This window comes from Mesocricetus auratus, unplaced genomic scaffold (genome assembly GCF_017639785.1).
Source record: "Mesocricetus auratus isolate SY011 unplaced genomic scaffold, BCM_Maur_2.0 Super-Scaffold_100021, whole genome shotgun sequence".
Lineage (NCBI taxonomy): Eukaryota > Metazoa > Chordata > Mammalia > Rodentia > Cricetidae > Mesocricetus > Mesocricetus auratus.
Window position 1 is genome coordinate 32657728 of NW_024429202.1, and position 12057 is coordinate 32669784.

At 40.6% G+C, this 12057-nt stretch overlaps 1 protein-coding gene across 4 annotated transcripts in view; it reads left to right on the forward strand.

The window, feature by feature from the left end:
* Il18r1 (interleukin 18 receptor 1) overlaps positions 1 to 12057 on the forward strand; it is a 34098-nt gene that overhangs the window by 10409 nt on the left and 11632 nt on the right. For all 4 annotated transcript variants that reach the window (XM_005075366.4, XM_040729504.1, XM_040729502.1 and 1 more), the window contains 4 exons: positions 350 to 596; positions 3167 to 3332; positions 5664 to 5808; positions 10697 to 10759. In XM_005075366.4, coding sequence (XP_005075423.2) covers positions 350 to 596; positions 3167 to 3332; positions 5664 to 5808; positions 10697 to 10759 — 621 coding nt within the window. The remainder of the gene's footprint in view (positions 1 to 349; positions 597 to 3166; positions 3333 to 5663; positions 5809 to 10696; positions 10760 to 12057) is intronic.

Here is a 12057-nt window from a genome sequence, read left to right on the forward strand (position 1 = left end):
GTGGTGACATTTTGGGGCAATGTGGTGACGCTATGACTTCTGTGTCTGTCCTTAGCAGTAACTTGCAAAGCATCAGACTTTATGAATGTGGTCACAGTGCATTGTCTTGAGCGAAGGCTGGTTATGTGCTGACAGTTAGCTTTCTGTCTAGCGAAGCCATCGGCTTTATATTCATCTTGGTTCTGAAAGTGTCTTATCTCTGGTCGGTCTTCTTTCAGACAAAAGGCAGCACAGGAATGTGATGCCGAGATTTCTTGTAGCTTTCTCATTGCTATTACTTTGATACTGAAGGGGTGAAAAATCACTTTTGTCCTGTTTTATCTCCCTTCCCTTGATTAATCTGCTGTAGAAAATTGCATTCACCGCCCACAAATTCACACGCTAGAGGGGGAGCCTTTTTATCTGAAGCCCTGTGGTGTATCTTCATCCGTGCACAAGAATGGGACAGCCACTATACGATGGTTCAAAGGCAACGCTTCCCATGGATATGGAGAGCTGAACACTGAGAGCTCACCCAGAATTACTTTGCATGGTTACGATTTGGAATTCTGGCCAGTTGAGCTGGAGGACGAGGGAACATACTTTTCCCAAGTGGGGTGAGTAAACCATTTTGTTTCAACATATTTCCTAGGACTCTTGGCTTTGGCTCAGCAACCCAAATACACATTTGTAAGCTCAGATAACCCATGTATTTTTTTCCTCCGCTGCTCTTAGTTCAACAGAAAACAAACATTTCTTTGAGGGAAAATTGAGCCAGTCACTCTGTATGTATCTCCTTAGTGACTTTAATGAATGATTGCATTAATGAGATTTCCTTTTAGGGGATCCTTGTTAATGATAAGTGGAGGTAGGATTCAGGTGGATTTTAAAGTTCTGCAGCAAGGATTTAAGAATGAATGATATGGAGCAAGAGGGGCAGCTTCCCACATGGCCTCCTCAGGCTTCAAAGAAAGTGTAGTATTTATGGAGTAGCCCTAGTCTAGTTTTCAGAGCTTACTGGAAAAGAAGAAGCAGGGTTGTTGGGGAAAAGGTATAGTTGTTACCCAGCCACCAACTAGTAGCCAAAGTCAGCGGGAGAGAGAGCACACATGTACATAAATATATGTACCCCGAGGTTCATGCACACAGGTAAACATCTTTTATTTATTAAGATTTGACATTGACCTGTAAAAGCTCACTTACAGCTAGCTGGATGTTGCCCACTGAGCTGTGAGAGGTAGCAGATTTCTTTTAGAAACACCTCTCTATTCTAGGGTGAATCCTGATCGTTATCAGTAAGCCTTAGAGAGAGAAGTGAGATTTCTCAGCAAAGCCTCTTTTTCACTCCTGTGGTTTTTCACAAAATGAGGTCATAGTTGTTTATGAGACACAGAAACTTCCGAGTCTCAGAAATAAGTTGTCGAACTGATGTTGTTGTTTTTAAAACAGTGCGGTTCCTATGGCAATTTAAGAGAGATAATTATGATAAATTGGTTGCAACTGAATCTTTCTAGAGCAAGTAAAAGATGAATGAAGAGAAACAGCCTGTGTCCCCATTGTCTGAGCTGCTCCCTCCTTTCTCTTCCCCCCTTTTCTTTTCTTCTTTCATCTTGTTTTAGCTTGCTGATTGTGGTACCCAAGATTATGTACATGTTGACAAGGGCTCTATAAGCAAGCGGCCTTAAAGCTGTGGTTTTGTTTTTGTTGTTGTTGTTTTTTCCCACACAGCACTCAGCCAGAGGGGCTGCTATAATCAGAATGGCATGGATTCATGGTCAAAGGCTACAGGGAAGTGGGGATCCTAGATTTTGTTTCCCTTGGTCTCAACTTCACAGCAGTCTTTTTGAGCTCACTCTTTGCCAGCAAGCACAGAGTGTTGCTTGGTTCAGCGTTTCTAAGGGGTTGCCACACACGGCGGGCACTGTCGAGATTTGCTGAGTGTTGGGAATTGACAGTTGCAGAGGGAGGTAACAATGTGGTCTGTCAAAGGATTCTTAAGAGGATTCTGCCAATGGGAGTGTGAGCCCCTTCCAAGGCCGAGTTCTTTTATGCTGCACGGCTGCCTACTCACTGCCTTTCAGCGTGTGACAGTCGGTTACCCTCTCCAGCCCTGGCTGGTTTTCTTTGTGTTCAACACAAGGTAAAGAGCGAGGCTGCGTGGAGGGTGAAAATGTAGTATTATGCCAACCACTCCTGCCTCTTAGGGTCAAACCAATGTGCACTTACATCCTGGCCCCATCCAGTACAACAACAACAACAACACACACACACACACACACACACCTGTGTGATCACCACACTGGGAAGTTATTTGGTTACTTGAAGACTTGGTTTTCTCATCTGAACATGAGGGAAACGATCAGTCTCCCCTGCATACATACGCTGTGAAATATCTGGGAGTCAGTGAGCAGCAGATGAGTTATTTCTCATCATAGAAGTAAAGGGGACCTGGGAGAGCCTGGTGTACACATGTTTCCCAGGTCACAGGACAATTTAACAACACGTTTGCTATTTTTAGGATGTGGACCTATACGTCCCATGCATGGTGTAAACAAGCATACAATTGTAAATGATTTTACTTTTCAAAACACCGTTGCTTAAAAACATGCAATTTATTGCGGTCTTCAAGATGGCTGATTTCTGAGAAGAGAAATCACAGCCAAGAGAGATACTGAAGTTCACCTCAGTTGTGCAAGTCCTGTGCCAAACTCCATTCAACAGTAAGGAGAGAGACCATAGAATAAACCACCTTGAGAGACAGGACACACGGTGGATATACACACATGTTGAGGAGACAAGGTCGGCTGTTCTCTTGAAACTAAGGCTACCCTTCTAGCCTGGTCTGTGCATCTCTAAATTTCTCCAGCGCCGAAGATTAAGTTTAAGTCATTTGTTGCTCTACTACTGTACATGACATACAGCTGACTGTAGGTAGTATATTTGCTATGTGTCTGTGGCATGCACATGTGTTGTGATGTTGTGTGTATTCCAAGACGTCTCTGGAATGTAATCTTTCACCCCATGACAGTTGTAAACTTTCTGATCTGAGCTAAGGGGTGGCAAAGAAAAGTTTTCACCTCAATGAATAACTCTCTTCATATAGAAATTAGGATAAAATTGGTAGATTGGAAGTAGTTGCAAAACCTCTCTAGTAGCTATAAAATCCCTCTGTACCTTTTTTTTATAGAAATGATCAGCAAAATTGGACCCTAACTGTCATCAAAAGAAATGAACACAGCTGCTTTTCTGAAAAACTTGTGAAAAATAGAAATGTAGAAGTCAAGAAATCTCTGGATATACCATGTGAAAACCCTAACTACAGTGAGCTAACCAACCACACATCATTGTATAAGGTAACAAGTTTAAAAAGGACACTGAACCATTTTTGCCCTCATTAAAAACAAGTGGTTTAACTCCCCATGGCTTACTTGGCCTGTGTGAGATACTGTCCTACATGGTTATTATAAAAGGTCAACTTATGCAATGTGTGCAGCATGGTAGCCATCATGCACAGGAGTGGGTATTCAGTGCTTTGATGATGACGACTTCTTCTCATCTGCTCTTCCTTCATTTTCCTTCCATTAAAAAAAGTTCTGGGAATGCTAGTTTAGAGTTTTTCATTTTCTTTTGCCATATTCATTCAAATTGTTGAAACAATTGCATATATTGTCTGAATATATGAATTTGTTTTACAAAGCTGAAGAAAGTGAAAAATCACTCCTAACTGCACAGCTGTTTTTATTTCTTTACCTAGATGAACATCTGTCCTTAAAAGTGGTTTGCTCACTGGTCTTTTTTTCCTAAATAAAACTATGTGATTATTCACCCATACCTTTGAACAGCTTTCTTTCAAACAAGAAACTGCATTTTGCATGGATTTGGTTTAAACTACCTGATCCCGTTGTTAGTAGACATGTGTGTGCTTCCTGTGTCCTACTGTTATTTACAGACTACAATGAATAATATTTATACAAATTTGTGGGTGCTTATATGATTAACTCTTAATGAAAATCCATTGATGTAGGATTACTGGACCAGCGATGGTTAATTGATCAGGTTTTGATACACATTACCCAACTCAGGTCCTCGTCTCCCTCATACTCTCCCAACGTGGAAAATAATACTTTCAGAAAGTCAAAATCTGACAACAGACATTTCAGAAACTCAGCATTTCTTCCTGTTGTTCTCTTAGAAATGATAAGTTAAGTGTATGAACTGTAACCTAATAGGATTTCTTTTGTGGCTAGCCTGTGTGTTTTCTGTTTGCTTCATTGGTGAGCCTTTTCCTTAGTGGGTTGTAAGAGCTCCTTAAAAAGGTACCATAGAGGAGCTCGTCACACTTGTGTCTCTTATTTATCATGTATAAGACAGTGTATGCATTCACATTCATGCACACACATGACCTATATTATGTCTGTGGGAGAGCAAACTTGACAGGGGAACCCCAGGAGGCTGAGCCATTGAGTTCCTTGAAGTGTGCTCGTAGCTCTTGCTGTCATAGTGTGAGGAGTGTTCAAGGAGACTTTTCTTATCTGAAATGTTATCTAAACACATAACTCAGGCTTGGGTTGACTTGTCCTCTTTTCCTGTCAAATTTACACACTTTACAGTACATGTAAATTAGGGAGGCTTGGTTGCTGGGCTTTAGGAAGCCCCGATATACAGATGCCTAAATTGAGATATGATCTGGGTCAGTTTATGACTGAACAGCTGACCACAAGTCCAAGTGTGCGCAGCTTGTGGACTCGCCATGGCCTACCTGAGGGGAATAGTGCAAGACAGCTGAATCAGAAAAGGTCTGATTGGAACTGAAAATGAAGACCTTCTAGTATTTTGTTTACTGGAAATAATTTGCTTAGGCTTATAAAATTCTGCTTATACCCACTTTGCTGATATGAAGTACACGTGGGCATTTTGCATGACTTTCGGTAACTGCTTGGGTCAAGCTCCAGAGGCCACCAGCAGTGGCCAGCATGAAGCAGTCTGTGAGCATTAGATTCTCCTTGTTAGGTATGTTGGGGAACTGTGTCACATGGTCAAAGTTAGTTAGTCAGCTCTTCTTTTCTCACAGACCCTACACTTCTCAGAAACTGCCAGTGAGTGACTGACAGCTGGTTTGTAGACAGTGACTTTATCACTGTTATTATTGATTGCTATGGTATATGTGGAGAGAGACAGAAAGATTGAAGTATGCCTATGGATTTGGCCATCTGTGGCCTTTGGTACATGACTTTAAGAACCAAGAGTGTGCAACTTCTCAGTCCCCAGAGTCATTCTGCTAATATTCCCATGGGCCATCACCCTTAAATACAGAATTGGACTCAAAGTCTCATGCAGGAGAGTTGTGTTTCACATACAGTCTTCACCTGAGTAGGACTTTTTAAAATTCAAGTATTCTGTCTCTGTTTCCGTTTGTCTGTCTCTATGTTTGTATGTGAGTGAACAATAGATTAAGAGAAGCAAGATAATAGTGGTGATAAGACCCCTCTCCTCATTAGTGACAATGATGATAAAGAGGGCACCTCACTGCCCCAGTAGGAGGGTGGGTTGCTGGGAAATGTGTTTTCTGTTCTATTTCCCTTTATCTCTAAAGATCCTCAGCTAATTTAGAAACGTGAAATGATTGCAACAAGAATACTACCTTTGCTGACTTGAAGTATTTTAATTTGCCTTTAAAAAACCAGAATTGTAAGGAAATAGTCAAACCTCCAATGATCCCGAAGGACGCTGAATTTGGAGATGAGGGCTATTACACCTGTGTGTTTTCTCTCCACCACAATGGGAAGCAGTATAACATCACCAAGACCGTCAATATAACAGTTATTAAAGGTAAGAGAAGGTTTTTTGGAAGAAACAAATACTTATGAGAAAAGCAGAAGCTTTGTTTCATTGAGAAGTTACTGATAGAGAGGGTACCTCCTTGAGGTTGAGAATACTGTTGTTTTAACTTTGGCATGGTGGCTGTACCTTAATCTATTGCTGTCTCAGGCAGCAATTGCATCTCTACAGTTACCAGCCTGCTTCTCTAGAAGAGGCCTGGCTGCTCAGGTGGCAGCCTGGTGAGAGTTCTGCTCCTGCAGTCACCTCCCTTGTGACTGCTACTAAAGATAGCTTTAACTAAATTTCTGTCATTCTAAGTATGAATAGCACTTATGAGACCCAAAAGCTGGGGCGAAAACCTGTGAGCTCAGAGCTAACTCTCTTCCTTGCAGGCATCTACAGAAGACCCCTCTATCCACTTTAACAAACTAGAAAAACCTATGACATTCCAAACCCCACCCTACTACTTCCTGTGACTCTCTATCTCTCCCAGATGTCCTCTGAGGCTCCATGCTTTCTTTCTGTTAGCTAGTTGCTAGTACAGCCTCCTGACCCAAGGTTAATTTTATTTCATTCGTGTAAATGCAAACTCAGGGTGCATAGTGTGATTGACTATCCCCCAACAGAATATATCACCATTTGAAATCTTAGGTTTAAAAATCTTTACCCTGAGCTCCCATTAAACTGGCTAAGAACGCATTTTCTTAGCAGCAGATGAAAGTTTACATGGGTGAACCTTTCATAATTCAGCTTGTTCTTGTTTAGCATTTGAGTAAATTGTAGAATCTTGTTAAGCTTCCATTTTAACTCAACAGTATTTATTGTGGTTGCAAATGTTTATTGGTGGCTCTATTCAATAAGCTGTACTTAAGAGGCAAAAGACACAAGAAAATACACTACAGTGAGGAATACAATGCATTCAAGAATATTAGTAATGATCTGGAGAGGCACTAAGCACAAAACCTGAAACTATGTGAAAGACGATGTCATAGAGGCTGAAGGATGTGATGTAGAGTTGAAAGAAAGACAAATGTTGAGGACTTTGAGAGATCTGGATCTCGGAGGGACAGCATCATGAATGAGCAGATCACATAGAGAGAACAGGTGTCCCAATGGCAAAGCAAGGTCACAGAGTGCTAGTTGGATGGGGAGCTTTACATGTAGCCTGATTTTTCCTGAGCCCATAAGCCAAACAAAGAACTAGAATTGTACGGTGACAGTGACCTGAGAGGTAATTTAACTGAATCACACTCTGTGGAGATATCCTTCAGATGGCACAGTCTATAACTTGACATCAGTATCTTCTTGGGAACTTACAGGGACGTTATCCAATCACAACACAGTTGAGTACAGATTTCAATATCTGAGTGTGGAACAATATTAGTATTTTTTTCCTAGAGTCCATTTTACCTTCTTTAGCTTTTACTGACTGCTTTTCATTTGCTTTCAGAAACTTGACATATTGTCTGTTCCCTTCCTATATGAAGGTTCCTCCAGTTGTTTGAAGATCTGTGGTATGACCATGACCATAATTATAACCTTCTCCACCATCATCCCAGTAATCCAGAAAACCTGTATGGATGACACATTAACACATCTACTCTAGTGACATATTTCTTCTGTAATTCACCTGAAGCTTACATTGCTGTCCATGTGTTGTGATTACAGAAAAACATCCCAAGACTTGGTATCATACATACACCTTGACTTTGTGTTCTGGAGGTCCTGTGTCTGATTAAGTTCACTGGGATGAAGTCAAGATTTCAGTGGCATTGTATAGTTCAGGAAAGTATGGGGGAGAATATATTACTCTGCCATTTGGCAGTATCTGGAGGCTGACTGTGTTATACTTCATCTTCAAAGCCAAAAACACACTATCTCCCAGTCTTTCGTGTTTTCCCTTCTTCTCATTATTTCTTCTTCTCTGCTTCGTTACTCTTTCTTCTTTCCCCATTCCATCATTCCATGCATTTCCCCAAGCCTGACCTTTATGACTTTCTTATGGGGACACATTAACAGCCCACTTGGATAGTGCAAGATAACCTCCCTTTCTCCAAGTTCTTAAGCAATCACAGCTCCAAAATGCTTTAGGACCTATTCTTCTGTTAGAACAGAGTGTGCCAAGGCCAAGGGCTGAGCAGATTATGAACCATAGAAGTTTATTTGGCTAGCAGTTCTGGAAAATCCCAGACCAAGGGACCGCCTGTGAGTGTATATCTATGATGTGTTATGTTGTTCAGGACATTTGATGCCTTTCTCTATCATTCTGCACATTGCCTGAGACAGGATCTTTAGCCAAACAAGGAGCTTACTGATATGGCTAGACTAATTGGCCAGGGAGCTTCCAAGATCTGCCTGTTTCTCTAAGTTCTGGGGTTACAGGCACACGCAGTCATGCTTAGCTTGCTACATGGATTTTAGAGATTCAAACCCAGGTCCCATTCTAACACATTAAGTACTCCCTACTGAGCAGCCTCCTTCCGCCCTGAGAAGACCTCCATGCTACTTGAGGGTAAATGATAATGAGTGAGATAGAAAAACTGGGCTGGGCTCATCCTTTAAATCAGGAAGTCACTCTCATAACAGCTATCCCATTTTGGCAATCATGACAATTGGTTCTTGAGGGAGGAACCTTCACCACTTAACCACCTGTGACATGCCTTTCTATTAACACTGTTCTCCGGGCAACTACATTTCCAGATGATTTTTATAGGGTATATTCCAACTACAGCATCAGATAACATTATGCTTCTCACAAGATCTGGGCACTAGGATGCCTTAACCTCACAGAGGATGGCTGTGCCTGTTATAACTATATCCTGGGAATCCCACACCTAACAATCTATCTATGATCACTTGCTCTAATTTCTTCAGCATCAGTTTGCATACATACTCAGTGTATACCACATACACACAAACAACTTGTGTACATATCTTCTAGTCTTTGGTACCCTCACATCTCTTCTTTCCCTTATCCATCATTGCCACTCTTCCTTTTTTTCCTTAAAGAAGTGATAAGACTCTTCATCACTAAGAAACATACTCTCCAGGGATGGACCTTCTACTCTAGTTGAAGCATCTCATACATTCCTCCTTATAGTTTCTACAATGTTATGACCTCAGGCAAATAATTATCTAGCTTCTTTCTTCCTTGGATTCCCTCAGACTTTTGATGCTGTGTGGTTATCAGTTGCCATAGGCTATGTATATTAACACAGTATATGGGGCAGGGTTGGGGGAATCCCTGCAGGTGCCATGAAGGGAAGTGAACCTCCCAAAGATATAAGAATGAAAACCTGGTGCAGATTGACTTCATCAACCTGGATCAGTTGGGTTTAATACCAAACAATTTATTTCCAATGTATTTAAACCCAGCATAATTGGTGAAAAGTTTCCTGGTATAATACAATCCCCATTGCACAAAGAAGCATAATTACATTGAAACTCAACTCAAGGTACATGACATTGTTTCCAAAAAGATGATTTCTACAGCTATGCTATCTGTACTAGTGTAAGGGTCAAAGGGTCTGGTCTGGTCTTGGTCATACAGATAGCATAGAGGCCACTTGGGCTATTAGCCACCTATGGTCCTGTTTGTGAGAGTCTGGGGAGCCTCTGGCTATCAGGGTATTTAGGTTATTAGTCACCTCCAGTCTTTGTTGTAAGAGCTTGATATAGCCTGGTCCAACAGATAGCATAGACCAGCAGGTTGTTAGTCATGTCCAATTCTCAGCTTTCTGGATGGAAGATCAGGTTTTTCATCTTTCCCATTGGAAGGACCTCCCTGGAGATCTATGGGTGAAAGATCTTCATGCTATGCTCCCAACAAGTGTGCACACTTCTGGGGAAAGCTTTCCTTCCTAAGTAAGGGAGTTAAGGAGAAGCTTGCATACTTTTGGTTAGGGCCAGAATTCACCAGGGACAGTAATGGTTCTGGGCCTACATGTTTGTATAGCAGGGTCAGGCAGAGTCATGTAAGGTATCTGGGACATGGTTATGGCTGGAGACTCTACATCCTCAAGGACAGTACTGCTGCCTGGGAAGAGGTTCCTCACACAGCTCATCCTAGTCTTACTATACTCTGTTAAATATATCAGCGAGAGAATGAGGAAGGCAGATGTGAGGGAAGTGATGTAGAGTAGGAAGGTGCTTCCTAGTGGCTGTCCATCTTCTATGTCCTAAACATTTGGTCCTCTCAGTGCCTGGCAGCATTCTCCCTGCATGAGCCTGTTTGGACTTCAATGTTTGACTTCAAAGGATACTAGATGGGAAGTCATTTGAACAGTGCTTTGAACATACATGTAAAGAAAAGAAAACTTCAATAATATAAGCTGAGTTAACAAAAGTTAACAAAAGCTTGGCACAAGTAAATATATAGCAATGACTGTAGTTGCCCACAGATAACACTCAAGTCTCAGTGAGTGCCTGACACCTTGAGTAGAATCAAACATGATATATGCACTGTCTTTTGTATATATCCATGTCCATAGTAAAATTTGGTTCATAAATTAGACACAACAAGAGATTAACAGCAATAGTTAATGATAGAACTTAACAATATGATGAAACAAAATTGTCAGTGTCACTACTTTTGTACTCTGTGGTCATGATGAAATAGAATAATGGTTATGTGAACACAAGTACTACGTTGCCATGATAATTGGGCTGGTAGTATATAATGCATGAATACACTAAACAAAGGGATAGTTTGTGTCCCATTTTTGGGCCACAGTTGACTTACAGTAACTTGAATTAAAGAAAACATAATCGTGGATAAATGAGAGGTGCTATGTTGAAATCTTTATTACATGAAATGATCAAGATACAATAGATGTGTGTCCTAGATACACACAAGGTAATTCTAATGCTTTGTTTGTTTATTTTGTTTTGTTTTTAGGGAACAGTAAAATAACTCCAGCTATTTTGGGACCAAAGTTTGACACTGTTAAAGTAGAACTAGGTATGTTTTGCAATGTGCGTTTTCTGAAGTTTATTATAAATTGGGCCATTATTGAGATTTCAAAGGCTAAATCTACTCGCTGTTGATTGATACAACCCATTATATATTTATTGGAGAATATTATATAACAAGGAAAAGCATGTCATTGTTTGACTATTGCCACTTTTAGACCAATTAAATGACACATCTTTTCAAAAGCCAGTGGGACTGCCCATGGTTTGTAGACTGCGGTTGTTGCTATGTTTTTTTCTAACCTTCTCTATTGATCTTTCAAACTATGAAAATTTTGTGGTAACACTATGGAGATACAATTTGAACTTGTTCTATAGTTTGCATATTTGGCCATGGATGGAACTGACTGTACCTTTAGGATTTGTTTATGTCATTGGCTCTTAACTTTCCTAATGCCAAACCCTTTTAATTAAGTTCCTCATGTTATGGTGACATCCCTCAAACCATAAAATTATTTTCGTTGCTACTTCATAACTATAATTTTGCTACTGTTTTGAATTGTAATGTAAATATCTGATATGCAGAATACCCCAAAGGAGTTACAACCCACAGGTTGAGAACCACTGGTCTACACAAATCTTAAGTGTGCACAAATAGGTAATTTCTTAAAAAAATAAAAGCAATGAAAGAATGGAATAAATCTGCATATGCTAAACCAGATATTAAGCTAAGTGATTTGAGAATTTTGAGATACATTCTCGAACTAAGGTAGAGGAATATTGTCTCCATGGTATGAAATTTGAAAGACTGACACATAGGCCAGTAATGCGTAATTATCTCAGTCTGCTCAGAACTCAGCTGGGGTAGCTGGAAGCAGATGTGCTATATTTAGTCCACCTTGCATCTAAATAGTTGGGGTTGGAGAGAATACTGCAGTCATGGTAGATTCAGACTTTTGCTGCTAGAACACAACTTCTTAAGGTGTTGAGTTGAGACTACATACGGGACTGTGTAAGTGAATGTGGGGCCATGAAAAAATTGACAAAAGTAAAAGGTTTCTGAATATACAATGACAGAAAATTCCAAATCAAAGGCACAAAGAAGCCAAAATATTTCCAGGAGCAATCACCAGAGTTGTCTTGTCCAACTTTACTATAGTCTCAGTACTGAGCACACAACATGCACACTTCGCACCTGGCATTCCTTCTTCGCATATATCACCATGGAAGAGTACAGACATACTTCCTCCAAGGTTCAAGACGTGTGTGTGTGTGTGTGTGTGTGAGTGTGTGTGTGTGTGAGTGTGTGTGTGTGTGAGTGTGTGTGTGTATGTGTGTTAGTAAGGA